The sequence below is a fragment of the Coturnix japonica genome, chromosome 4, assembly GCF_054131305.1.
Source record: "Coturnix japonica strain WE chromosome 4, WE-NBRP24, whole genome shotgun sequence".
Taxonomy (NCBI): domain Eukaryota; kingdom Metazoa; phylum Chordata; class Aves; order Galliformes; family Phasianidae; genus Coturnix; species Coturnix japonica.
Genome location: NC_140666.1, coordinates 91,046,837 through 91,073,161, shown reverse-complemented (window position 1 = coordinate 91,073,161; position 26,325 = coordinate 91,046,837). Strand labels below are relative to the sequence as shown.

Sequence of the window (26,325 nt, the reverse complement as noted above, 5' to 3'; positions counted from 1 at the left end):
TGACCAACATCAGGCAGTGCTGCCTGCCTCTCTCACTCTCTCGACCAAGTGTAACTACACTGTCGTGGAGACAAATGCTTTCTGTCACATCCTCTATCTCTGCAGACATTTACTGGTAGGCGGCTCTTGCAGAAGATTCAAGCAGCACAACCTTTTGCTCAGCTACAGCACATGAATGCTACCAAAGCAGAAACAACCCACAAGCTCTGGGTCTGTTTTTCTTACGAAGGCATGCACCGACAGCATTTGATGGTACCCACCATCCTTGATTTCCTTCCCTGCTTCTTGTCTGATGGCACTGCTGAGCCAGGAACAAGCTGCCCAGTGTGGCAGAGAATGGTGCAGAGCTGTGCTGGAACCTCCTCCCCTTCCTCTGCTGCAGCTTGGTGTGCAACCTCACCCACTTCTCTGACAGACCTGCTGATCCCACGCATGCCATTGGGATGCTCTGGCACGGGATGTGCCTCCAACCCAAAGCTCATTCCCACCTCCCAAGGAAAAGCAAAGCAACCCAAGCATCTCCAGAAAAACTGCCCAGCAGACAGCAGGGAATGCAGACAGCTTCTGGCTGCTCCCCTGCACTCCCGTCCTAAGTAAGAGGCCCCACGAGGACTGGCTGGGAAATCAGTGCATGACACACGTGAGTGTGCACAGCATTGCACAAAGCAGTGGGGTTCCATGAGTTTGTGTGTTTGTGTGTATTTGTGCACCAATGGTGTTGCACACACATTTGTGTCCATGAGTGTACAAATCAGTGGGGTTGCTCAGGTGTGTGTAGGTCAGTGGGTATGTGTGTAAGGACGAGCCTGCACGTATATGTGCGTGCACAGGGGTGTGCAGAGTGTTGGAGCTGCGCAAGGACATTGTGGTACCGGTGTGTGTGTGCACTTTGGGAGTGAAAGGAAGGGGCTGCACATGTGTCTGTGTGTGTGCGCACAGGGCTGCACCAAGGGATGTGGTTGCATGAGTGTGTGTGAGCACACGGATAGTGCGTGGATGCGGTGGCACAATTGTGTGTTTGCACAGGGGTGTGTGAGGAGTTGGGTTGCACACAGGTGGAGACAAAGGGATGTTTTGTGGTATTTGTTGGCACATATGTGTTCCCAGGGATGGTTTGCACGTTTGTGAATGCTAAGGAGGGTACAAGATGCGTTGCGTGCATGAGGGTGTGTAGAAGGGGCAGAGCATTGCACATGTGTGCATGTGCACGTGGATAGGCGGAAGGCTGGGGTGCGGGCTGACCTCTGCTGAGGTGAGTGAGGATTCACGGTGTTGCTCATTGGTAGATTTGTTCACACTGAGTGCTAACAGGGAACTCGCACACCCTTTATGTTTCAGCTGTGCCAGCACTGTGATCCCTTACTGTGATCTCTTGCAGGAATCAAGCGTAGAGCAAAAGGGATGTTTGGGCCAGGTGACCGCAGGAAGGCTGGCTGTTTTAGATGGTGGCAGCTGATGGAAACAGGTGCTCTGGAGACAGTTCAGCTTTTAACAGAAGTCGGGGGACCTGCAGCAAGAACGACTAGGTTCTTGAATGGCTTCTAACATGCACTCTGAGTAGGTCTGTCCTGCTGTGCCATCTCTGCTTCGTTTTGATGAAAGCATTGTATACAACCGCGTGTTGGGCCTGTTTTCCTCTGGAAGGAAGAATTTTAGGTGCAGTTCTCAGTGAGAACGTCTGCTAGGATTTCTGTGTAAGTTAAATCTGAACTACCAGAAGGAGTGCTGCAGGGAAGGGCCCTGCCTCTGCCAGTAAGTTCCTTCTCAGCTCTCCACGACGGACCCCACTGTGGAGATGAGTGTAAACGAGGGCAGTTCAGAATCATCTCTTGCCAGCTTGATGTGCTGGATTTTGAGCTTGTGAAGCCTGCTGTGTCTTTCTGTGGTGTTTCCTTCTGTTCTAAAGGAGAAGGGCAGCATGGTGACTTTTCTCCTGCGGCTTGCAGCTGCACTCCTTGGCACAGCGCTTTGCTTCCAAGCAGCAGATTATTTTGCAGACTGGGGGTGTCTCAGATTCAGCCTTCTATTCCTCTAGTCTGAGAATCATTTTATTTTGAGGAGGAAAGAAAGAATGTGGTTTAATCATAATGACAGTTGAGTGTTAGCACAGTGAGGTGAAGGAGGGCCCCAGAAGCAAATTTGGTGCTGTTGAAGCACTGTGCGATGAGAAGGTGGGAGGTAACACGTGCTGGCAGATGTGGGAACTACTTTGGGATTGAGGTGTGGAGGAAAGGAAAGGCGATGACGGAGCTGATGGCAAAGAGTTTCCTGGGGAGGCTTGGTGCTTGCTTGGGGATGGATCTGATCAACTTCTTGTGTGCTGGTGTCCAGTTGGGCTTTGGAGAGCAGTCTGCATCCCAGGGTCTATCTGGTTAACTCATGCTAACGGCATGAGTTTCATGAGGGCCAAGTGTCGGGTCCTGCATTTTGGTCACAACAACCCCAGGCAACCCTACAGGCTTGGGGAGGTGTGGCTGGAAAGCTCCCAGAAGAAAAGAGACCTTGGTGTGCTGATGGACACTCGGCTGAATATGAGCCAGCAGTGTGCCCAGGTGGCCAAGAGGGCCAATGGAATCCTGGCTTGTATCAGGAATGGTGTGGTGAGCAGGACTAGGGAAGTCATCCTGCCTCTGTACTCGGCATTGGTGACTGGAATAGGCTCCCAAGGGAGGTGGTTGAATCGCCATCCCTGGTTGTATTTAAGAGCCATTTGGATGTGGTACTCAGGGATATGATTTAGTGTAGGGCTTTTAGAGTTAGGGTACTGGTTAGGCTGCGGTTGGACTTGATCATCTTCAAGGTCTTTTCCAACCTGAGTAATTCTACAATCCTATGGTAGGACCGGGGCTTGGGCCAGACCAGGGCAAATCCAGAGACAGGAGTCCAATGGATTTGAGACCTGACTTGAAGCCTGTGGGCATCACCCAGGACTTGGGGTGAGAGGATGAGGCGTAGGAACAAGAACCTCTTTGGTCCGTATTAGCTCCTGCCGTTTCCTTTTTTGTGGGGATCAATGTGGGGTATTTTTGTGTAAAGAACTGACTCATTGTGCAGCCTGTGAATGAATTCATTCTCACCTGCTGATTGGTGCTCTTCTCTAGATGGAGCTGCAGTGGAAATGGACACTTGTGGTCTGATGTCCGGCCCGCTCCCACATGCTCTGATCAGTTGAATTAGCAAGACCTGGCTCTTGGTTGGTGAGTTGGCTTTTGTTGGCTTGGAGACACGTCTTCCAGTTGCACCTCGTGTCATATCTGTTGTGTTGAGCTCTCGAGCTCCAACTGCAACTGGGAATCTAAGTATTAACACAGAAGGAGTAGCTTAGATCTATGTTTACCTTGATTGGAAATGCAGTGCCAAGGGCTGCACACTGTTGTGACTGCTCTGAGAGTATGGAAAAGGTATCTGCTGGGTGAGCGCTTTGCTGGGTGAGCATCCCCCTGCTGAAGAGCAGGCAGCTGTTGTGTTTGTAGACAGAATCATCCGTGGGGATTGGAGGCGTTTCCAGCCTTCCAGCTCTTGGCTGTTGCTGTGAGAGTAGAGCTTCCTGCCCAGAGAGAACGAGCAGCAGAAGGGATCCAATGAGAGCAGCTTTAGAAGCTTTTCAGACAAAGCAGGTGGATCAGGCTGTGGCCTGTGCCTGTGCTTTGGAGTGAAGCCAGCAGGCTTTACTTCAAGCAGAATGAGCTGTGGGTGCAGCGTCCAGCAGTGCAAGTGGCCAACAGCTGGAGACAGCATCACCTTGAGCAGCACTCTTGAGGGAAATGCTCGGTGTGAATGAAGGCCACGAAGAAGAGAGTAGCTTGTGGCTGTGTTCACAGGGTAAGGTTTTCCTTCCTGAGCTGTTACCTCTCAGGTGCTGTGTGAGTCTTCTGCAGTGTGCCTACAGCTGTGCGATGTGCTCTGCAGGAAGCGCTGATGTTGCGCTTGCAGCCCTGTCTTTCATGTCTCGTGTCCAATTACACATGTTGTTTGAAGCACCACCTTAGAGGCAGCCTTGATTTCTGCAGCCCCGAGCTTTGTGCAACGAGAGCTCTCCTGCTTCTCGCTGTGATGTGAGACTGAATGGAAGGCCCTGCAGAAGTCTGGGTAGGTGATGTCAGTTGCTGTTCCTTTCCTCACTTGTGCTGGGAAAAGCAGGGAATGGGACTGGGGGACACCCCAACGCTGGGATCCTGCCTCAGCAGAACTGAATGGCTGTTCTAATCCACGTATTTTAACCTGAGTGAATCTGACACTAACCAGAGAGGGGAGGGTGCTGTGGGAAGAAGATGTATGTACCGCAGTTTGTGGTGCAAGTTGTTCTAGGAGCAGCTTGTAACAGTGCCCAGAAGGCTTCCTTTTTGATGGGGAGAGGATTAAGTAGGTTATTTGAATGAATCTATTTCCTTTCTGTTCATCTTTCATACTACCTCTCAAAAAACTGTCTGTGGATTCTGTCATGGTTTTGTGCTGTTGCTGTCAATATTCTACATCATAACATCATGTGCAGTATGAATCATTAATTGAGGGTATAAATAGTGGAATCATGTACAAAGGAAAAGGGTTAAAGAGAAAGAAAGTTTATGTGTGGATTCTGTGAATTCTCAAGTAGTATTTCTTGCTAAAGAGAATTAGTGTGCACCCTGAGCTTTCATATGTGCAAAGGATCTTGTAATCATCTCTGTCTGTGTTTCTTTTAGACCCAGAGATGGAGCAGAGTGGAACACAGACTTGGGTGAATCTTCATTCAGGAGCACGAACACGTAATGCTCATCTTAGGTGTCTGGCTGACAACAAGAGCAGAGAGGTCACAAGGTCACGTGCCCATTTTATTTTATTTTTCATTCATGATGCATAGAGGCGTTACCCAGACAAAGTGAGCATTTGTCGGCTGGACTTTCTAGAAATGACCTATGCAGTGAAAATGGGTTTGAAGCATCCCAAAGAGCCCTGCAAGAGACTGCTGAGAGTTATTCTGGCACCCTCCTTTGGAAACATCCGGTGTCTGTCTGCTCTTCAGCTGTGCCCTAACACCTCCCATTGCGCTGCCACACCAGGATAGAATTCCAAACCCACACTGAGTTCTGGAATGTTGTGGTGCCGTGTTGGAAATAGACGTGACCACTTGGTCTTGCCTCCCCGCCTTGTGGGGGGTCATGGTGGACCAGGCTGTTGGCCCTTGGTGATGTCATAAGCGTCTGGAATGAGGGGAGGAGCGGTGCGTTCTGTGCTCCTTTGTGGGTGAGCTAGTGGTCGGAGTAGTTGGTTGGTTTGTTGCTCTTGTGCCTTTAGTGCCTTTAGTGCCTTTAGTGCCTTTTTCTTCACACCATCGTGCGCAGCATCTTGTAGGTAAGCTGAGCCAACGTGGGATGGACGGGTGGGCAGTGAGGTGTTGAGAACTGCTGGCTGTCGGAGCTCACAGCACCATATTACTTACTCTTGACCATCAGACGTAATTTTCCCCCGGTACACACGTTCCAAAGGGGCTATCCGTAAAGGTGGCACCCGTTCGGTGCTTCTTCCGTCGTCGTCTTTACTCAGTTGTGGAAGCATCGTAAAGTTGCTGGGAGGACAGGCATCACGTAGCCTGAGACTCAGCATGTCTTGCAGCAAGGGGATGGGACGGTTGTGCTGTGTGTGTTATTCCATGGCTGTCTTAGCCCTGCTCGCTGACCTGCTCTTTCTCTCTCCTCTCTTCACCATCCGCCCACTGCCTCGGTGCAGCTTTTGCTCTCATTACATCTGAGCAAAGCGACAAGGAACTGCTGCAGGTAGCTTGAGGTGATCTCACTGCCAGGTACATGCCATGTTTTGTCCCCCTTCATGGTTTTGCCGCAGGGCATGCGAGGGTAGTTCTGAAGAAGTGTCCCCATACTGTGCTGTGTGAACAGAGAAAACAGAAGTGTTTCTGCTCTGTTCCAGCTCTTCACACTTGCTGTGATGGGTGTCGCGTGCAGTGGGATCAGCCGCGAGCCTGAGGTGGCGGCGACGGAGGTACAGTATGAAGCTCTGGCTGGTCTTTGTTCCCTGTGTTGAGCCAGCAGAGGGAGCTGCAGATGTACTCTCCTGCAGGAAAGAATGGGCCAAAAAGGGCCTGGCCACCTGTCTGCACCAGTGCCACTGCTGATTAGTCTGGGTAGAGAGAGATGCATCTTTGCATGGCCTGGCAATGCACGCCAGGAAGAGAAACAACTGTGATGAGATGTGCAGCTCCTTCTGAAGTGCTCCCGACAAGGATGGAGCGCATTTGCTGCAGCTTTCTCTGCAGATGTGCTCCTCACCTTGAAATCCTCCTGGTTTGTCCTCAGCTCCTGACCAAGGCTTGTGCTCTGTTTTGCAGGCTGATAACATGCGGAAGCCGCAGCTGGAGCGTGCGGTGTCATCTCTTAACGTTCCGGCGATTGCGGCAGCCCATGTTATTAAGAGCCACGTCGCCCAGGGGCCGGATGAGCTCTCCCTGGAGGTAAGCAGTTCCAGGCGTTCCTTGTTGTCATGCACGGGAGAGTAGTATAGGGTGTGAACGCCTTTCGAATACTCTCAAGACTCCTTCAAAATGTCTCCCTTGCTGTCAAGCTTGAGGATATTCTGCAGCAAAGAATCAGGCAGTTATTTGAGCTGTGCTTTCCTGCCAGCTGTGCTGAAGCTGGGATTGATGTTTCAATCTCTTGCAGGTTGGAGACTTGGTGTGCATAGTTGCTATGCCACCAAAGGAGCTGAGCCCCTGGTGGAGAGGCAAGCGTGGCTTTGAGGTAGGCACACGTTTCCGACTAGAGAGCACAACTTGAGTAGAGTCAGGAATCTCAGACTGGAGCTGCTCTGCCTGCACAGGACGGCTTCTAGACGCAAGCAGTTGCCCTGTGTCGGTGTCAGAGGACCTTCCCTTTGGTGCTGAGCTTGGGCTAATGCCCACCTGTCTTTTTGTTCTTGTTCCAGGTCGGGTTTTTCCCTGGTGAGTGCGTGGAACTCATCAGCGGAAAAGTTCCCGAGTCCCTCGTCAATTCCTTGCCAAAGCCAGGTACGTGTTTTACATTTGACAATGCGGATTAATAAAATGGGGACACAGCTTGGCTTTCAGGGGTTTTGTTAATGCCCGAGATGAGCAAGCTTAGCAAGAGGACTGCATTAAGCGGAACACGCAGAGATCTGGCCCAATCTCACTGTGTTTATTTTATTCTTGGGCATGGGGAAGTCACAGAATCCTCCTTGAATGGCTTGGGATTGGAAGGGGCCTAAAGGATCCTCAGGCTCCAAGGCCCCTGCCTCAGTCTGGGTCGCCAGCCTGTGCATTTAGCTGGAGATGAGAGCAGGCTGTATGGGGCCCCTTCTGACCTGGCCTTGGGCAGTTGCAGGGATGGGGAAAACCGTTCTTGCGTGTCCTTGTTCGGAATGTTCTTCCTGTTGTTACGTGCTCGGTCGAATGTGTTATGATCGGCCTCGTCCAACCGATCCAAGCCTGAAATGAACTGGTTTCTTTGTTTTGTTGTGCAGTGCTGAAGAAACGGGGCAAGCTCAGTACCTTCCTTCGTTCCTTGGTGAAGGCCCGCCCCAGGAGAGCAACGGAGCCGGAGCCAACGAAGGAAGGGGTGTTTGGCTGTGACCTGGGGGAGCACCTTCTCCGCTCTGGCCGTGATGGTAAGGAACAACCCATTCCTGAGATCTTTCTCCGTTGGGCATCTAAAGTTGAAAGGGAGATCATATCCAGAAATTGTTTCAGCCTGAAAACGTAGGAAGGCTTCTAGCCACAGAGAGCATCCTGCATCCTTTCCCTAGCTCTTCTGGATGTGAGATTGGATTCTTCCATTCCCCAGGGAGCTGTGATGGGACTTGCAGTGTCTGTGGCTTTGCCAGAATTACTTTCTCCAGGCTGTTGATAGGTCGTGGCATTTCTGGAAAGCCAAGAACGCGTCTCTGTGCACTATCCTCACAGCTGTCTCTGCCAGCTTTCTCCTGTAAGGAGGAAGCAAGCGGTAGCCCGGCTGGGCTTAGAGGATGGGATGTGAGAAGAGCACGGCCTGAACCAGGACTTAAGTAAGAAGCTGAGCTAACCGCTGGCTCTTGTTCTGTAGTCCCCCAGGTCCTCCTGAGCTGCGCTCAATTCATTGAGGAACATGGTGTGGTGCGGGGGATATACCGCCTGTCCGGCGTGGCATCCAGGATCCAGCAACTACGGTAAGAGTGCTGCAACTGACACATATGTCAGTAGGGGCCCGTGCCATGCTGCAGGCGTTCAGAGGAACCTCTTCCTTTTCTTGACTGTATGTGTGTCTTTGGACTTGTTTTCCTCTTTCTCAAAGCCCTCTGCCCAATTCTGTGTCCTTCTCTGCAGCCATGAATTCGATACGGAGCAGGTTCCCGAGCTAAGCGTCCGAGAACTTCACAGCGTGAGCTCCCTGTGCAAGTTGTACTTCAGGGAGCTCCCGAACCCTCTCCTGACCGACCAACTGTATGACAAGTTCTCGGTAAGCTCAGGGCAATGTCTTGGAAATGACACATACCTGTTCCCTGGGCGTCCTGGCTAGTGGTTGCAGCAGTGCCCCAGTTCTGAGGTCTTCTTTCTGTTAGCCCCATGAGGCATGCCTTTGCCACATCCTGCCTCTCACTGATGCCACTTGTGGTGGTGCCAGGAGGTGCTTATTTAAGCTATTCACAATGCTTGTGAGAATTCCCTTTCCTTTGCTGTTCCCCAGCTATTGGTAGAATGGGGTTAATAGCAAAGTGGACTTGGAGAGGAATGCCTGCTGCGAGGAGCTGTGCTGTGCAATCAGGCAGTAAAGCCCCCAGAGCTTGCACTGCTTGACCTCAATGACACAGGCTGTGTGCCGCTGTGTTCCCCTGATGCCTCTTGGAAGGCATCGAGTCTGCCTCGGTGCTGACCACCAGCGCGCTGTCCCCATGGTTCCCAAACCTGTGGCAGCTCTCCAGCCTGACTGGTGTCTGAATCCCTTCCTGCCTTTTTCCAGGACGCTGTTTGTGCTGCCACAGAGGAGGAGCGGATGCACAGAATGCAGGAAGCCATCCAGCAGCTGCCCGCTCCTCACTACAGGTCAGTGCTGCGCTCGGTCTGCTGAGCTCAGCCCTGCTGCCTTTCAGAGGGCAATGATGCGATTCCAGGTGTTGCCTCACACCTGCAACATCATGCCTGTGCACGCTGAAGCGGCTGAAGGCTGCACTGGGTCAATGGATTGGGTCAGTTCCTTGGCACGGGGGTACGATTGGTGCAGCCAATGGCTGCGGCTGTGCTTTGCAGGGCTTGGTACTGCAGCGTGGTGCCATTGGAAACGTTTTATCTACTTCATATTCAGGGACAGTAGCAATGACAACCACTAGCATGAAGTGAGGTTTGTTTTGTGCACTGCAGCACCGCTTGCTTTTTGGTGCTGAACATCTGCCTCTCTTGTTTTCCAGGACGCTGGAATACCTGATGAGACACTTGGCGTCTCTAGCCGGGAACAGCTCCGTCACCAACATGGACGCTAAGAATTTAGCGATAGTGTGGGCTCCAAACCTTTTAAGGTAAACTTCTTTTTCCGTTTCAACACCATGCTTACTTCTGCTCTCTCCCAACCCCAGGGGCACAATTTCTAGATGACAGTTTCTGCTCTCATGTTTAGATGGGTCTATTGTGTCCTTGAACTTCCTTGAGAATTTTGTCAGTGGCATTGCTGATGGCCCACTGCGGAAGTCTCCAGAGCCCAGTTTGACAGTTTTTCTCTGCAAAAATTCATACTTGGGGAAATGATCTTGGGGAAATGATTTGTAAGATCTGCCTTTTCTTCAGATCCCAGCAGAGCCAGTCTGCCTGCGCCAGCGGAGAAGTTGCCTGTATGGAGCTGCAGACGCAGTCGGCTGTTGTTGAGTTCATCATAAGCCACACAGACGTCATCTTCTGCTCCAAATCCACACCAGCCGTGGGAGAGGGTGAGCATCTTCCTCCATTAGCTTGATCTTGATCTGACATCTTGATCCAATCCAGGCCTTCTCTAAGACCTCTGAAAATGCTCTAACTGTCGAGGAGACAACAGGCTTCTGGGCTTAGATTAGAATATGGCACCCTGTTGCTATGTCCTTAGTGTGTCCAAACCCAAACCTTACATGGAGAAAACTGTCACTGCTGTTAAGATGTTTTGCCAGCAGGTGATGCATGATTGAAGTGTGGCAGCGAACCTTTCTGAGTTCCCTGCCCACTAGTTTTAATAGGGTTTTCGTTTGCCTATTTTGATACATTGAGCTGCTCTTAATTGTGGCTGTGTCCTTTGCCACGAGCATACCTCTAAGCACATGGTTAGTTTGAGCTCCTCGTCTTCCAGTGTCTCGGATAAGCAAGTCTGAGAGAAATGCAGAACTGGGATGGCTGTGCTGCTGCTGTCTGATCCTCCCTCTTACCTGTGGTTTTCCCTTGCAGGGCACAGTTCTCTGGCCGGGCTAAAGTCTGTGTGGGTGTCTCCTCCTGCCACGAAGCTGCTCACCGTGCAGGAGGCACAGGCTGAGAGAAACGGCCAGAGCAGCTCTCCCACTGTGACACAGAGCAGCGAGATAGAAGAGGAGGAAGCCCCCGCAGTTGTACAGGGGAACTTCCACACAGTAATTGATTTTCCATCTAAAAGGTAAAGAGGACTTCCCTTTCCAGCCCCTATCATCATTGGTCGGTTGGGTTTTATTGGTTTAATTTTTGTCCATTATATATATATGAGCCTGCCAGCTCCTGTCCTGTCCTGCTGTGGAGCCTTTGCTCACATGCTCCACATCTTGCTTGACATGGTTGAGAGAAATGTAGCCAGCAGGACTTGAGGGCGGAGCTGTAGGAATGGAAGCGTCCTCTGCTGTTTGAAACAGAGCGCGTTTCTAAGCTGTGTTTCAGCAGAAAGCAGGCAGTGCCAGGAACGGGCAACTGTTGTCAAGGGCTCGGAGCAGCTCTTCCTTCACCCTACACCACGACTGACAGCATGCTCTGTTTTCTCTCTCCAGAGCAAGTTCTCCCAGAAAGAGGATGGAGTCATCGCGCTGCGGCAGTTGGTGTTCCTGCCTCTGCCTGCAAAGACCATCACCTGTGGCCGAACACCAACTGCAGCGCAGTGCCAGGGAGCCATCAGAAGCAGAAGTCGTGGTCCTGGCAGGTAAGAGTGCAAATCCAGCTTTCAAAACACTGCTTGTGAGCAACACAGCTAGAATTCATGCTTTCAGTGGGCTTGTACCTCCTTCACGAGGAGGATCCTGCACGAGGATCACTTTCAAGACAGTGACACTGTTGTTAGAAGCCTATTTGCTTCTGCCCACCACCCATACATAGCCAAATGTCAAGAACCTCTTCCATGATTCATCTTGCGAATGTTCGACACTAACCGCTGTGCATCTACTCCTTCCTAGGTGACTCCAGCCCTCATGTACCCCGAAGACTCAGGGCATGTGACGATGATGCATCCTGTGCTTCCATCAATGGAGAACTCATGGGAAGCACAGGATGCTGCAGTTCCAATGAAAGCCTTCCATATGACAGCAGTGATCAAGAGAAGAACGTCATCGAAGTTCAAGCCCTCATTCATCCCATCCCTGCTGAAGCTGCTGACCTGAGCCTGCCAGACACCACAGGCACCAGCCTGGACCCAGTGCTTCTGCAGTGCAGCCCAGCCCAAGCACAGCCTGAATGCCCCGACAGCAGCAGCACCATACAGGCTCAGGTCAGCGACGCAGAGGAGATGACGAGCCCCTTGGAGGGGGGCATAGAATCAGGCCACCAGGCCCAGGCTCCAAGTAACAGCAGGAGCTCTGAGCCACTCCCTCCTTAACAACAGAGGATGAGTCCCATCTTAAAGCCTGGACCTCTCACGCCCTCCTTTGTCCCATTGAATAAAGGCACGCTCGTGCTCAATCAACACTTTGGCTGCATTCCAAGTCTTCATTCACAGGGACTGGGAAGAGTGCAAGAAACAGCAAGGCAGCTCAGCTTGCAACGCTCTGGCTGTGGGGTGCGTGCAGCAGAGCTCTGGATGTGTTCACATTTTGCCTGACTTTGGGATGCCTGCAGTGAGAGCTCTGCTACCATTTTTTATGGCAGCAAATAGTCTCTAGCATCCTGGATACTGCTCATGAAAACTGCAAGCCTCCTGGCTGTGGCTTTGTGATGCTTTTCAGTGCTTTTTTTTATTGCTTTTTGGATGCTCTTCAACGCCGTGGCTGCTCCCTGACACTTCTGTCCTCCCACCGTGTCCATTCCTGGCTCCCACCTGTGAGCTGTCCCTGCAGATCATCTCCAGCCCTGCCATCATCGCGCTGCGGCAGGAGGAGCTCACCCTGACCAACATCAGGCAGTGCTGCCTGCCTCTCTCACTCTCTCGACCAAGTGTAACTACACTGTCGTGGAGACAAATGCTTTCTGTCACATCCTCTATCTCTGCAGACATTTACTGGTAGGCGGCTCTTGCAGAAGATTCAAGCAGCACAACCTTTTGCTCAGCTACAGCACATGAATGCTACCAAAGCAGAAACAACCCACAAGCTCTGGGTCTGTTTTTCTTACGAAGGCATGCACTGACAGCGTTTGATGGTACCCACCATCCTTGATTTCCTTCCCTGCTTCTTGTCTGATGGCACTGCTGAGCCAGGAACAAGCTGCCCAGTGTGGCAGAGAATGGTGCAGAGCTGTGCTGGAACCTCCTCCCCTTCCTCTGCTGCAGCTTGGTGTGCAACCTCACCCACTTCTCTGACAGACCTGCTGATCCCACGCATGCCATTGGGATGCTCTGGCACGGGATGTGCCTCCAACCCAAAGCTCATTCCCACCTCCCAAGGAAAAGCAAAGCAACCCAAGCATCTCCAGAAAAACTGCCCAGCAGACAGCAGGGAATGCAGACAGCTTCTGGCTGCTCCCCTGCACTCCCGTCCTAAGTAAGAGGCCCCACGAGGACTGGCTGGGAAATCAGTGCATGACACACGTGAGTGTGCACAGCATTGCACAAAGCAGTGGGGTTCCATGAGTTTGTGTGTTTGTGTGTATTTGTGCACCAATGGTGTTGCACACACATTTGTGTCCATGAGTGTACAAATCAGTGGGGTTGCTCAGGTGTGTGTAGGTCAGTGGGTATGTGTGTAAGGACGAGCCTGCACGTATATGTGCGTGCACAGGGGTGTGCAGAGTGTTGGAGCTGCGCAAGGACATTGTGGTACCGGTGTGTGTGTGCACTTTGGGAGTGAAAGGAAGGGGCTGCACATGTGTCTGTGTGTGTGCGCACAGGGCTGCACCAAGGGATGTGGTTGCATGAGTGTGTGTGAGCACACGGATAGTGCGTGGATGCGGTGGCACAATTGTGTGTTTGCACAGGGGTGTGTGAGGAGTTGGGTTGCACACAGGTGGAGACAAAGGGATGTTTTGTGGTATTTGTTGGCACATATGTGTTCCCAGGGATGGTTTGCACGTTTGTGAATGCTAAGGAGGGTACAAGATGCGTTGCGTGCATGAGGGTGTGTAGAAGGGGCAGAGCATTGCACATGTGTGCATGTGCACGTGGATAGGCGGAAGGCTGGGGTGCGGGCTGACCTCTGCTGAGGTGAGTGAGGATTCACGGTGTTGCTCATTGGTAGATTTGTTCACACTGAGTGCTAACAGGGAACTCGCACACCCTTTATGTTTCAGCTGTGCCAGCACTGTGATCCCTTACTGTGATCTCTTGCAGGAATCAAGCGTAGAGCAAAAGGGATGTTTGGGCCAGGTGACCGCAGGAAGGCTGGCTGTTTTAGATGGTGGCAGCTGATGGAAACAGGTGCTCTGGAGACAGTTCAGCTTTTAACAGAAGTCGGGGGACCTGCAGCAAGAACGACTAGGTTCTTGAATGGCTTCTAACATGCACTCTGAGTAGGTCTGTCCTGCTGTGCCATCTCTGCTTCGTTTTGATGAAAGCATTGTATACAACCGCGTGTTGGGCCTGTTTTCCTCTGGAAGGAAGAATTTTAGGTGCAGTTCTCAGTGAGAACGTCTGCTAGGATTTCTGTGTAAGTTAAATCTGAACTACCAGAAGGAGTGCTGCAGGGAAGGGCCCTGCCTCTGCCAGTAAGTTCCTTCTCAGCTCTCCACGACGGACCCCACTGTGGAGATGAGTGTAAACGAGGGCAGTTCAGAATCATCTCTTGCCAGCTTGATGTGCTGGATTTTGAGCTTGTGAAGCCTGCTGTGTCTTTCTGTGGTGTTTCCTTCTGTTCTAAAGGAGAAGGGCAGCATGGTGACTTTTCTCCTGCGGCTTGCAGCTGCACTCCTTGGCACAGCGCTTTGCTTCCAAGCAGCAGATTATTTTGCAGACTGGGGGTGTCTCAGATTCAGCCTTCTATTCCTCTAGTCTGAGAATCATTTTATTTTGAGGAGGAAAGAAAGAATGTGGTTTAATCATAATGACAGTTGAGTGTTAGCACAGTGAGGTGAAGGAGGGCCCCAGAAGCAAATTTGGTGCTGTTGAAGCACTGTGCGATGAGAAGGTGGGAGGTAACACGTGCTGGCAGATGTGGGAACTACTTTGGGATTGAGGTGTGGAGGAAAGGAAAGGCGATGACGGAGCTGATGGCAAAGAGTTTCCTGGGGAGGCTTGGTGCTTGCTTGGGGATGGATCTGATCAACTTCTTGTGTGCTGGTGTCCAGTTGGGCTTTGGAGAGCAGTCTGCATCCCAGGGTCTATCTGGTTAACTCATGCTAACGGCATGAGTTTCATGAGGGCCAAGTGTCGGGTCCTGCATTTTGGTCACAACAACCCCAGGCAACCCTATAGGCTTGGGGAGGTGTGGCTGGAAAGCTCCCAGAAGAAAAGAGACCTTGGTGTGCTGATGGACACTCGGCTGAATATGAGCCAGCAGTGTGCCCAGGTGGCCAAGAGGGCCAATGGAATCCTGGCTTGTATCAGGAATGGTGTGGTGAGCAGGACTAGGGAAGTCATCCTGCCTCTGTACTCGGCATTGGTGACTGGAATAGGCTCCCAAGGGAGGTGGTTGAATCGCCATCCCTGGTTGTATTTAAGAGCCATTTGGATGTGGTACTCAGGGATATGATTTAGTGTAGGGCTTTTAGAGTTAGGGTACTGGTTAGGCTGCGGTTGGACTTGATCATCTTCAAGGTCTTTTCCAACCTGAGTAATTCTACAATCCTATGGTAGGACCGGGGCTTGGGCCAGACCAGGGCAAATCCAGAGACAGGAGTCCAATGGATTTGAGACCTGACTTGAAGCCTGTGGGCATCACCCAGGACTTGGGGTGAGAGGATGAGGCGTAGGAACAAGAACCTCTTTGGTCCGTATTAGCTCCTGCCGTTCCCTTTTTTGTGGGGATCAATGTGGGGTATTTTTGTGTAAAGAACTGACTCATTGTGCAGCCTGTGAATGAATTCATTCTCACCTGCTGATTGGTGCTCTTCTCTAGATGGAGCTGCAGTGGAAATGGACACTTGTGGTCTGATGTCCGGCCCCCTCCCACATGCTCTGATCAGTTGAATTAGCAAGACCTGGCTCTTGGTTGGTGAGTTGGCTTTTGTTGGCTTGGAGACACGTCTTCCAGTTGCACCTCGTGTCATATCTGTTGTGTTGAGCTCTCGAGCTCCAACTGCAACTGGGAATCTAAGTATTAACACAGAAGGAGTAGCTTAGATCTATGTTTACCTTGATTGGAAATGCAGTGCCAAGGGCTGCACACTGTTATGACAGCTCTGAGAGTATGGAAAAGGTATCTGCTGGGTGAGCGCTTTGCTGGGTGAGCATCCCCCTGCTGAAGAGCAGGCAGCTGTTGTGTTTGTAGACAGAATCATCCGTGGGGATTGGAGGCGTTTCCAGCCTTCCAGCACTTGGCTGTTTCTGTGAGAGTAGAGCTTCCTGCCCAGAGAGAACGAGCAGCAGAAGGGATCCAATGAGAGCAGCTTTAGAAGCTTTTCAGACAAAGCAGGTGGATCAGGCTGTGGCCTGTGCCTGTGCTTTGGAGTGAAGCCAGCAGGCTTTACTTCAAGCAGAATGAGCTGTGGGTGCAGCGTCCAGCAGTGCAAGTGGCCAACAGCTGGAGACAGCATCACCTTGAGCAGCACTCTTGAGGGAAATGCTCGGTGTGAATGAAGGCCACGAAGAAGAGAGTAGCTTGTGGCTGTGTTCACAGGGTAAGGTTTTCCTTCCTGAGCTGTTACCTCTCAGGTGCTGTGTGAGTCTTCTGCAGTGTGCCTACAGCTGCGCGATGTGCTCTGCAGGAAGCGCTGATGTTGCGCTTGCAGCCCTGTCTTTCATGTCTCGTGTCCAATTACACATGTTGTTTGAAGCACCACCTTAGAGGCAGCCTTGATTTCTGCAGCCCCGAGCTTTGTGCAACGAGAGCTCTCCTGCTTCTCGCTGTGATGTGAGACTGAATGGAAGGCCCTGCAGAAGTCTGGGTAGGTGATGTCAGTTGCTGTTCCTTTCCTCACTTGTGCTGGGAAAAGCAGGGAATGGGACTGGGGGACACCCCAACGCTGGGATCCTGCCTCAGCAGAACTGAATGGCTGTTCTAATCCACGTATTTTAACCTGAGTGAATCTGACACTAACCAGAGAGGGGAGGGTGCTGTGGGAAGAAGATGTATGTACCGCAGTTTGTGGTGCAAGTTGTTCTAGGAGCAGCTTGTAACAGTGCCCAGAAGGCTTCCTTTTTGATGGGGAGAGGATTAAGTAGGTTATTTGAATGAATCTATTTCCTTTCTGTTCATCTTTCATACTACCTCTCAAAAAACTGTCTGTGGATTCTGTCATGGTTTTGTGCTGTTGCTGTCAATATTCTACATCATAACATCATGTGCAGTATGAATCATTAATTGAGGGTATAAATAGTGGAATCATGTACAAAGGAAAAGGTTTAAAAAGAAAGAAAGTTTATGTGTGGATTCTGTGAATTCTCAAGTAGTATTTCTTGCTAAAGAGAATTAGTGTGCACCCTGAGCTTTCATATGTGCAAAGGATCTTGTAATCATCTCTGTCTGTGTTTCTTTTAGACCCAGAGATGGAGCAGAGTGGAACACAGACTTGGATGAATCTTCATTCAGGAGCACGAACACGTAATGCTCATCTTAGGTGTCTGGCTGACAACAAGAGCAGAGAGGTCACAAGGTCACGTGCCCATTTTATTTTATTTTTCATTCATGATGCATAGAGGCGTTACCCAGACAAAGTGAGCATTTGTCGGCTGGACTTTCTAGAAATGACCTATGCAGTGAAAATGGGTTTGAAGCATCCCAAAGAGCCCTGCAAGAGACTGCTGAGAGTTATTCTGGCACCCTCCTTTGGAAACATCCGGTGTCTGTCTGCTCTTCAGCTGTGCCCTAACACCTCCCATTGCGCTGCCACACCAGGATAGAATTCCAAACCCACACTGAGTTCTGGAATGTTGTGGTGCCGTGTTGGAAATAGACGTGACCACTTGGTCTTGCCTCCCCGCCTTGTGGGGGGTCATGGTGGACCAGGCTGTTGGCCCTTGGTGATGTCATAAGCGTCTGGAATGAGGGGAGGAGCGGTGCGTTCTGTGCTCCTTTGTGGGTGAGCTAGTGGTCGGAGTAGTTGGTTGGTTTGTTGCTCTTGTGCCTTTAGTGCCTTTAGTGCCTTTAGTGCCTTTTTCTTCACACCATCGTGCGCAGCATCTTGTAGGTAAGCTGAGCCAACGTGGGATGGACGGGTGGGCAGTGAGGTGTTGAGAACTGCTGGCTGTCGGAGCTCACAGCACCATATTACTTACTCTTGACCATCAGACGTAATTTTCCCCCGGTACACACGTTCCAAAGGGGCTATCCGTAAAGGTGGCACCCGTTCGGTGCTTCTTCCGTCGTCGTCTTTACTCAGTTGTGGAAGCATCGTAAAGTTGCTGGGAGGACAGGCATCACGTAGCCTGAGACTCAGCATGTCTTGCAGCAAGGGGATGGGACGGTTGTGCTGTGTGTGTTATTCCATGGCTGTCTTAGCCCTGCTCGCTGACCTGCTCTTTCTCTCTCCTCTCTTCACCATCCGCCCACTGCCTCGGTGCAGCTTTTGCTCTCATTACATCTGAGCAAAGCGACAAGGAACTGCTGCAGGTAGCTTGAGGTGATCTCACTGCCAGGTACATGCCATGTTTTGTCCCCCTTCATGGTTTTGCCGCAGGGCATGCGAGGGTAGTTCTGAAGAAGTGTCCCCATACTGTGCTGTGTGAACAGAGAAAACAGAAGTGTTTCTGCTCTGTTCCAGCTCTTCACACTTGCTGTGATGGGTGTCGCGTGCAGTGGGATCAGCCGCGAGCCTGAGGTGGCGGCGACGGAGGTACAGTATGAAGCTCTGGCTGGTCTTTGTTCCCTGTGTTGAGCCAGCAGAGGGAGCTGCAGATGTACTCTCCTGCAGGAAAGAATGGGCCAAAAAGGGCCTGGCCACCTGTCTGCACCAGTGCCACTGCTGATTAGTCTGGGTAGAGAGAGATGCATCTTTGCATGGCCTGGCAATGCACGCCAGGAAGAGAAACAACTGTGATGAGATGTGCAGCTCCTTCTGAAGTGCTCCCGACAAGGATGGAGCGCATTTGCTGCAGCTTTCTCTGCAGATGTGCTCCTCACCTTGAAATCCTCCTGGTTTGTCCTCAGCTCCTGACCAAGGCTTGTGCTCTGTTTTGCAGGCTGATAACATGCGGAAGCCGCAGCTGGAGCGTGCGGTGTCATCTCTTAACGTTCCGGCGATTGCGGCAGCCCATGTTATTAAGAGCCACGTCGCCCAGGGGCCGGATGAGCTCTCCCTGGAGGTAAGCAGTTCCAGGCGTTCCTTGTTGTCATGCACGGGAGAGTAGTATAGGGTGTGAACGCCTTTCGAATACTCTCAAGACTCCTTCAAAATGTCTCCCTTGCTGTCAAGCTTGAGGATATTCTGCAGCAAAGAATCAGGCAGTTATTTGAGCTGTGCTTTCCTGCCAGCTGTGCTGAAGCTGGGATTGATGTTTCAATCTCTTGCAGGTTGGAGACTTGGTGTGCATAGTTGCTATGCCACCAAAGGAGCTGAGCCCCTGGTGGAGAGGCAAGCGTGGCTTTGAGGTAGGCACACGTTTCCGACTAGAGAGCACAACTTGAGTAGAGTCAGGAATCTCAGACTGGAGCTGCTCTGCCTGCACAGGACGGCTTCTAGACGCAAGCAGTTGCCCTGTGTCGGTGTCAGAGGACCTTCCCTTTGGTGCTGAGCTTGGGCTAATGCCCACCTGTCTTTTTGTTCTTGTTCCAGGTCGGGTTTTTCCCTGGTGAGTGCGTGGAACTCATCAGCAGAAAAGTTCCCGAGTCCCTCGTCAATTCCTTGCCAAAGCCAGGTACGTGTTTTACATTTGACAATGCGGATTAATAAAATGGGGACACAGCTTGGCTTTCAGGGGTTTTGTTAATGCCCGAGATGAGCAAGCTTAGCAAGAGGACTGCATTAAGCGGAACACGCAGAGATCTGGCCCAATCTCACTGTGTTTATTTTATTCTTGGGCATGGGGAAGTCACAGAATCCTCCTTGAATGGCTTGGGATTGGAAGGGGCCTAAAGGATCCTCAGGCTCCAAGGCCCCTGCCTCAGTCTGGGTCGCCAGCCTGTGCATTTAGCTGGAGATGAGAGCAGGCTGTATGGGGCCCCTTCTGACCTGGCCTTGGGCAGTTGCAGGGATGGGGAAAACCGTTCTTGCGTGTCCTTGTTCGGAATGTTCTTCCTGTTGTTACGTGCTCGGTCGAATGTGTTATGATCGGCCTCGTCCAACCGATCCAAGCCTGAAATGAACTGGTTTCTTTGTTTTGTTGTGCAGTGCTGAAGAAACGGGGCAAGCTCAGTACCTTCCTTCGTTCCTTGGTGAAGGCCCGCCCCAGGAGAGCAACGGAGCCGGAGCCAACGAAGGAAGGGGTGTTTGGCTGTGACCTGGGGGAGCACCTTCTCCGCTCTGGCCGTGATGGTAAGGAACAACCCATTCCTGAGATCTTTCTCCGTTGGGCATCTAAAGTTGAAAGGGAGATCATATCCAGAAATTGTTTCAGCCTGAAAACGTAGGAAGGCTTCTAGCCACAGAGAGCATCCTGCATCCTTTCCCTAGCTCTTCTGGATGTGAGATTGGATTCTTCCATTCCCCAGGGAGCTGTGATGGGACTTGCAGTGTCTGTGGCTTTGCCAGAATTACTTTCTCCAGGCTGTTGATAGGTCGTGGCATTTCTGGAAAGCCAAGAACGCGTCTCTGTGCACTATCCTCACAGCTGTCTCTGCCAGCTTTCTCCTGTAAGGAGGAAGCAAGCGGTAGCCCGGCTGGGCTTAGAGGATGGGATGTGAGAAGAGCACGGCCTGAACCAGGACTTAAGTAAGAAGCTGAGCTAACCGCTGGCTCTTGTTCTGTAGTCCCCCAGGTCCTCCTGAGCTGCGCTCAATTCATTGAGGAACATGGTGTGGTGCGGGGGATATACCGCCTGTCCGGCGTGGCATCCAGGATCCAGCAACTACGGTAAGAGTGCTGCAACTGACACAGCTGTCAGTAGGGGCCCGTGCCATGCTGCAGGCGTTCAGAGGAACCTCTTCCTTTTCTTGACTGTATGTGTGTCTTTGGACTTGTTTTCCTCTTTCTCAAAGCCCTCTGCCCAATTCTGTGTCCTTCTCTGCAGCCATGAATTCGATACGGAGCAGGTTCCCGAGCTAAGCGTCCGAGAACTTCACAGCGTGAGCTCCCTGTGCAAGTTGTACTTCAGGGAGCTCCCGAACCCTCTCCTGACCGACCAACTGTATGACAAGTTCTCGGTAAGCTCAGGGCAATGTCTTGGAAATGACACATACCTGTTCCCTGGGCGTCCTGGCTAGTGGTTGCAGCAGTGCCCCAGTTCTGAGGTCTTCTTTCTGTTAGCCCCATGAGGCATGCCTTTGCCACATCCTGCCTCTCACTGATGCCACTTGTGGTGGTGCCAGGAGGTGCTTATTTAAGCTATTCACAATGCTTGTGAGAATTCCCTTTCCTTTGCTGTTCCCCAGCTATTGGTAGAATGGGGTTAATAGCAAAGTGGACTTGGAGAGGAATGCCTGCTGCGAGGAGCTGTGCTGTGCAATCAGGCAGTAAAGCCCCCAGAGCTTGCACTGCTTGACCTCAATGACACAGGCTGTGTGCCGCTGTGTTCCCCTGATGCCTCTTGGAAGGCATCGAGTCTGCCTCGGTGCTGACCACCAGCGCGCTGTCCCCATGGTTCCCAAACCTGTGGCAGCTCTCCAGCCTGACTGGTGTCTGAATCCCTTCCTGCCTTTTTCCAGGACGCTGTTTGTGCTGCCACAGAGGAGGAGCGGATGCACAGAATGCAGGAAGCCATCCAGCAGCTGCCCGCTCCTCACTACAGGTCAGTGCTGCGCTCGGTCTGCTGAGCTCAGCCCTGCTGCCTTTCAGAGGGCAATGATGCGATTCCAGGTGTTGCCTCACACCTGCAACATCATGCCTGTGCACGCTGAAGCGGCTGAAGGCTGCACTGGGTCAATGGATTGGGTCAGTTCCTTGGCACGGGGGTACGATTGGTGCAGCCAATGGCTGCGGCTGTGCTTTGCAGGGCTTGGTACTGCAGCGTGGTGCCATTGGAAACGTTTTATCTACTTCATATTCAGGGACAGTAGCAATGACAACCACTAGCATGAAGTGAGGTTTGTTTTGTGCACTGCAGCACCGCTTGCTTTTTGGTGCTGAACATCTGCCTCTCTTGTTTTCCAGGACGCTGGAATACCTGATGAGACACTTGGCGTCTCTAGCCGGGAACAGCTCCGTCACCAACATGGACGCTAAGAATTTAGCGATAGTGTGGGCTCCAAACCTTTTAAGGTAAACTTCTTTTTCCGTTTCAACACCATGCTTACTTCTGCTCTCTCCCAACCCCAGGGGCACAATTTCTAGATGACAGTTTCTGCTCTCATGTTTAGATGGGTCTATTGTGTCCTTGAACTTCCTTGAGAATTTTGTCAGTGGCATTGCTGATGGCCCACTGCGGAAGTCTCCAGAGCCCAGTTTGACAGTTTTTCTCTGCAAAAATTCATACTTGGGGAAATGATCTTGGGGAAATGATTTGTAAGATCTGCCTTTTCTTCAGATCCCAGCAGAGCCAGTCTGCCTGCGCCAGCGGAGAAGTTGCCTGTATGGAGCTGCAGACGCAGTCGGCTGTTGTTGAGTTCATCATAAGCCACACAGACGTCATCTTCTGCTCCAAATCCACACCAGCCGTGGGAGAGGGTGAGCATCTTCCTCCATTAGCTTGATCTTGATCTGACATCTTGATCCAATCCAGGCCTTCTCTAAGACCTCTGAAAATGCTCTAACTGTCGAGGAGACAACAGGCTTCTGGGCTTAGATTAGAATATGGCACCCTGTTGCTATGTCCTTAGTGTGTCCAAACCCAAACCTTACATGGAGAAAACTGTCACTGCTGTTAAGATGTTTTGCCAGCAGGTGATGCATGATTGAAGTGTGGCAGCGAACCTTTCTGAGTTCCCTGCCCACTAGTTTTAATAGGGTTTTCGTTTGCCTATTTTGATACATTGAGCTGCTCTTAATTGTGGCTGTGTCCTTTGCCACGAGCATACCTCTAAGCACATGGTTAGTTTGAGCTCCTCGTCTTCCAGTGTCTCGGATAAGCAAGTCTGAGAGAAATGCAGAACTGGGATGGCTGTGCTGCTGCTGTCTGATCCTCCCTCTTACCTGTGGTTTTCCCTTGCAGGGCACAGTTCTCTGGCCGGGCTAAAGTCTGTGTGGGTGTCTCCTCCTGCCACGAAGCTGCTCACCGTGCAGGAGGCACAGGCTGAGAGAAACGGCCAGAGCAGCTCTCCCACTGTGACACAGAGCAGCGAGATAGAAGAGGAGGAAGCCCCCGCAGTTGTACAGGGGAACTTCCACACAGTAATTGATTTTCCATCTAAAAGGTAAAGAGGACTTCCCTTTCCAGCCCCTATCATCATTGGTCGGTTGGGTTTTATTGGTTTAATTTTTGTCCATTATATATATATGAGCCTGCCAGCTCCTGTCCTGTCCTGCTGTGGAGCCTTTGCTCACATGCTCCACATCTTGCTTGACATGGTTGAGAGAAATGTAGCCAGCAGGACTTGAGGGCGGAGCTGTAGGAATGGAAGCGTCCTCTGCTGTTTGAAACAGAGCGCGTTTCTAAGCTGTGTTTCAGCAGAAAGCAGGCAGTGCCAGGAACGGGCAACTGTTGTCAAGGGCTCGGAGCAGCTCTTCCTTCACCCTACACCACGACTGACAGCATGCTCTGTTTTCTCTCTCCAGAGCAAGTTCTCCCAGAAAGAGGATGGAGTCATCGCGCTGCGGCAGTTGGTGTTCCTGCCTCTGCCTGCAAAGACCATCACCTGTGGCCGAACACCAACTGCAGCGCAGTGCCAGGGAGCCATCAGAAGCAGAAGTCGTGGTCCTGGCAGGTAAGAGTGCAAATCCAGCTTTCAAAACACTGCTTGTGAGCAACACAGCTAGAATTCATGCTTTCAGTGGGCTTGTACCTCCTTCACGAGGAGGATCCTGCACGAGGATCACTTTCAAGACAGTGACACTGTTGTTAGAAGCCTATTTGCTTCTGCCCACCACCCATACATAGCCAAATGTCAAGAACCTCTTCCATGATTCATCTTGCGAATGTTCGACACTAACCGCTGTGCATCTACTCCTTCCTAGGTGACTCCAGCCCTCATGTACCCCGAAGACTCAGGGCATGTGACGATGATGCATCCTGTGCTTCCATCAATGGAGAACTCATGGGAAGCACAGGATGCTGCAGTTCCAATGAAAGCCTTCCATATGACAGCAGTGATCAAGAGAAGAACGTCATCGAAGTTCAAGCCCTCATTCATCCCATCCCTGCTGAAGCTGCTGACCTGAGCCTGCCAGACACCACAGGCACCAGCCTGGACCCAGTGCTTCTGCAGTGCAGCCCAGCCCAAGCACAGCCTGAATGCCCCGACAGCAGCAGCACCATACAGGCTCAGGTCAGCGACGCAGAGGAGATGACGAGCCCCTTGGAGGGGGGCATAGAATCAGGCCACCAGGCCCAGGCTCCAAGTAACAGCAGGAGCTCTGAGTCACTCCCTCCTTAACAACAGAGGATGAGTCCCATCTTAAAGCCTGGACCTCTCACGCCCTCCTTTGTCCCATTGAATAAAGACACGCTCGTGCTCAATCAACACTTTGGCTGCATTCCAAGTCTTCATTCACAGGGACTGGGAAGAGTGCAAGAAACAGCAAGGCAGCTCAGCTTGCAACGCTCTGGCTGTGGGGTGCGTGCAGCAGAGCTCTGGATGTGTTCACATTTTGCCTGACTTTGGGATGCCTGCAGTGAGAGCTCTGCTACCATTTTTTATGGCAGCAAATAGTCTCTAGCATCCTGGATACTGCTCATGAAAACTGCAAGCCTCCTGGCTGTGGCTTTGTGATGCTTTTCAGTGCTTTTTTTTATTGCTTTTTGGATGCTCTTCAACGCCGTGGCTGCTCCCTGACACCTCTGTCCTCCCACCGTGTCCATTCCTGGCTCCCACCTGTGAGCTGTCCCTGCAGATCATCTCCAGCCCTGCCATCATCGCGCTGCGGCAGGAGGAGCTCACCCTGACCAACATCAGGCAGTGCTGCCTGCCTCTCTCACTCTCTCAACCAAGTGTAACTACACTGTCGTGGAGACAAATGCTTTCTGTCACATCCTCTATCTCTGCAGACATTTACTGGTAGGCGGCTCTTGCAGAAGATTCAAGCAGCACAACCTTTTGCTCAGCTACAGCACATGAATGCTACCAAAGCAGAAACAACCCACAAGCTCTGGGTCTGTTTTTCTTACGAAGGCATGCACTGACAGCGTTTGATGGTACCCACCATCCTTGATTTCCTTCCCTGCTTCTTGTCTGATGGCACTGCTGAGCCAGGAACAAGCTGCCCAGTGTGGCAGAGAATGGTGCAGAGCTGTGCTGGAACCTCCTCCCCTTCCTCTGCTGCAGCTTGGTGTGCAACCTCACCCACTTCTCTGACAGACCTGCTGATCCCACGCATGCCATTGGGATGCTCTGGCACGGGATGTGCCTCCAACCCAAAGCTCATTCCCACCTCCCAAGGAAAAGCAAAGCAACCCAAGCATCTCCAGAAAAACTGCCCAGCAGACAGCAGGGAATGCAGACAGCTTCTGGCTGCTCCCCTGCACTCCCGTCCTAAGTAAGAGGCCCCACGAGGACTGGCTGGGAAATCAGTGCATGACACACGTGAGTGTGCACAGCATTGCACAAAGCAGTGGGGTTCCATGAGTTTGTGTGTTTGTGTGTATTTGTGCACCAATGGTGTTGCACACACATTTGTGTCCATGAGTGTACAAATCAGTGGGGTTGCTCAGGTGTGTGTAGGTCAGTGGGTATGTGTGTAAGGACGAGCCTGCACGTATATGTGCGTGCACAGGGGTGTGCAGAGTGTTGGAGCTGCGCAAGGACATTGTGGTACCGGTGTGTGTGTGCACTTTGGGAGTGAAAGGAAGGGGCTGCACATGTGTCTGTGTGTGTGCGCACAGGGCTGCACCAAGGGATGTGGTTGCATGAGTGTGTGTGAGCACACGGATAGTGCGTGGATGCGGTGGCACAATTGTGTGTTTGCACAGGGGTGTGTGAGGAGTTGGGTTGCACACAGGTGGAGACAAAGGGATGTTTTGTGGTATTTGTTGGCACATATGTGTTCCCAGGGATGGTTTGCACGTTTGTGAATGCTAAGGAGGGTACAAGATGCGTTGCGTGCATGAGGGTGTGTAGAAGGGGCAGAGCATTGCACATGTGTGCATGTGCACGTGGATAGGCGGAAGGCTGGGGTGCGGGCTGACCTCTGCTGAGGTGAGTGAGGATTCACGGTGTTGCTCATTGGTAGATTTGTTCACACTGAGTGCTAACAGGGAACTCGCACACCCTTTATGTTTCAGCTGTGCCAGCACTGTGATCCCTTACTGTGATCTCTTGCAGGAATCAAGCGTAGAGCAAAAGGGATGTTTGGGCCAGGTGACCGCAGGAAGGCTGGCTGTTTTAGATGGTGGCAGCTGATGGAAACAGGTGCTCTGGAGACAGTTCAGCTTTTAACAGAAGTCGGGGGACCTGCAGCAAGAACGACTAGGTTCTTGAATGGCTTCTAACATGCACTCTGAGTAGGTCTGTCCTGCTGTGCCATCTCTGCTTCGTTTTGATGAAAGCATTGTATACAACCGCGTGTTGGGCCTGTTTTCCTCTGGAAGGAAGAATTTTAGGTGCAGTTCTCAGTGAGAACGTCTGCTAGGATTTCTGTGTAAGTTAAATCTGAACTACCAGAAGGAGTGCTGCAGGGAAGGGCCCTGCCTCTGCCAGTAAGTTCCTTCTCAGCTCTCCACGACGGAC

At 51.6% G+C, this 26,325-nt stretch overlaps 4 protein-coding genes and 3 long non-coding RNA genes across 7 annotated transcripts; all 7 read left to right on the top strand.

The window, feature by feature from the left end:
* The first annotated feature begins 560 nt into the window (after positions 1-560).
* LOC146761202 (uncharacterized) lies at positions 561-1,479 on the top strand. The gene is made up of 2 exons (XR_014945581.1): positions 561-640; positions 1,379-1,479. It is a non-coding gene; the product is annotated as an uncharacterized LOC146761202 (long non-coding RNA).
* Positions 1,480-6,331: 4,852 nt separating this feature from the next.
* LOC146761201 (rho GTPase-activating protein 32-like) lies at positions 6,332-9,571 on the top strand. The gene is made up of 8 exons (XM_085547752.1): positions 6,332-6,397; positions 6,916-6,997; positions 7,471-7,614; positions 8,049-8,151; positions 8,309-8,441; positions 8,943-9,025; positions 9,388-9,495; positions 9,553-9,571. Exons 1-8 carry the CDS (start codon positions 6,332-6,334, stop codon positions 9,569-9,571), a joined length of 738 nt encoding a protein of 245 aa, XP_085403878.1.
* Positions 9,235-11,854, top strand: LOC146761200 (rho GTPase-activating protein 32-like). The gene is made up of 3 exons (XM_085545943.1): positions 9,235-10,586; positions 10,948-11,096; positions 11,347-11,854. Exons 1-3 carry the CDS (start codon positions 10,330-10,332, stop codon positions 11,763-11,765), a joined length of 825 nt encoding a protein of 274 aa, XP_085402069.1. The 5' UTR covers positions 9,235-10,329; the 3' UTR covers positions 11,766-11,854.
* A 977-nt stretch (positions 11,855-12,831) lies between these two features.
* LOC146761199 (uncharacterized) lies at positions 12,832-13,750 on the top strand. The gene is made up of 2 exons (XR_014945579.1): positions 12,832-12,911; positions 13,650-13,750. It is a non-coding gene; the product is annotated as an uncharacterized LOC146761199 (long non-coding RNA).
* Positions 13,751-18,602: 4,852 nt separating this feature from the next.
* On the top strand, positions 18,603-21,842 carry LOC146761198 (rho GTPase-activating protein 32-like). The gene is made up of 8 exons (XM_085547751.1): positions 18,603-18,668; positions 19,187-19,268; positions 19,742-19,885; positions 20,320-20,422; positions 20,580-20,712; positions 21,214-21,296; positions 21,659-21,766; positions 21,824-21,842. Exons 1-8 carry the CDS (start codon positions 18,603-18,605, stop codon positions 21,840-21,842), a joined length of 738 nt encoding a protein of 245 aa, XP_085403877.1.
* Positions 21,506-24,118, top strand: LOC146761197 (rho GTPase-activating protein 32-like). Its single transcript, XM_085545941.1, has 3 exons — positions 21,506-22,857; positions 23,219-23,367; positions 23,618-24,118. Exons 1-3 carry the CDS (start codon positions 22,601-22,603, stop codon positions 24,034-24,036), a joined length of 825 nt encoding a protein of 274 aa, XP_085402067.1. The 5' UTR covers positions 21,506-22,600; the 3' UTR covers positions 24,037-24,118.
* Positions 24,119-25,102: 984 nt separating this feature from the next.
* Positions 25,103-26,021, top strand: LOC146761196 (uncharacterized). Its single transcript, XR_014945580.1, has 2 exons — positions 25,103-25,182; positions 25,921-26,021. It is a non-coding gene; the product is annotated as an uncharacterized LOC146761196 (long non-coding RNA).
* The last annotated feature ends 304 nt before the right edge of the window (positions 26,022-26,325 follow it).

Coding starts and splice junctions, on each gene's coding strand:
- LOC146761201 (XM_085547752.1), top strand. CDS start 6,332: ATGCGGAAGCCGCAGCTGGAGCGTGCGGTGTCATCTCTTAACGTTCCG. Junction 6,398..6,915: donor CGGCGATTGCGGCAGCCCAT/GTTATTAAGAGC, acceptor TTCTTGTTCCAG/GTCGGGTTTTTCCCTGGTGA. Junction 6,998..7,470: donor CAATTCCTTGCCAAAGCCAG/GTACGTGTTTTA, acceptor TTTGTTGTGCAG/TGCTGAAGAAACGGGGCAAG.
- LOC146761200 (XM_085545943.1), top strand. CDS start 10,330: ATGGCTGTGCTGCTGCTGTCTGATCCTCCCTCTTACCTGTGGTTTTCC. Junction 10,587..10,947: donor ATTGATTTTCCATCTAAAAG/GTAAAGAGGACT, acceptor TTCTCTCTCCAG/AGCAAGTTCTCCCAGAAAGA. Junction 11,097..11,346: donor AGAAGTCGTGGTCCTGGCAG/GTAAGAGTGCAA, acceptor ACTCCTTCCTAG/GTGACTCCAGCCCTCATGTA.
- LOC146761198 (XM_085547751.1), top strand. CDS start 18,603: ATGCGGAAGCCGCAGCTGGAGCGTGCGGTGTCATCTCTTAACGTTCCG. Junction 18,669..19,186: donor CGGCGATTGCGGCAGCCCAT/GTTATTAAGAGC, acceptor TTCTTGTTCCAG/GTCGGGTTTTTCCCTGGTGA. Junction 20,713..21,213: donor AACTGTATGACAAGTTCTCG/GTAAGCTCAGGG, acceptor GCCTTTTTCCAG/GACGCTGTTTGTGCTGCCAC.
- LOC146761197 (XM_085545941.1), top strand. CDS start 22,601: ATGGCTGTGCTGCTGCTGTCTGATCCTCCCTCTTACCTGTGGTTTTCC. Junction 22,858..23,218: donor ATTGATTTTCCATCTAAAAG/GTAAAGAGGACT, acceptor TTCTCTCTCCAG/AGCAAGTTCTCCCAGAAAGA. Junction 23,368..23,617: donor AGAAGTCGTGGTCCTGGCAG/GTAAGAGTGCAA, acceptor ACTCCTTCCTAG/GTGACTCCAGCCCTCATGTA.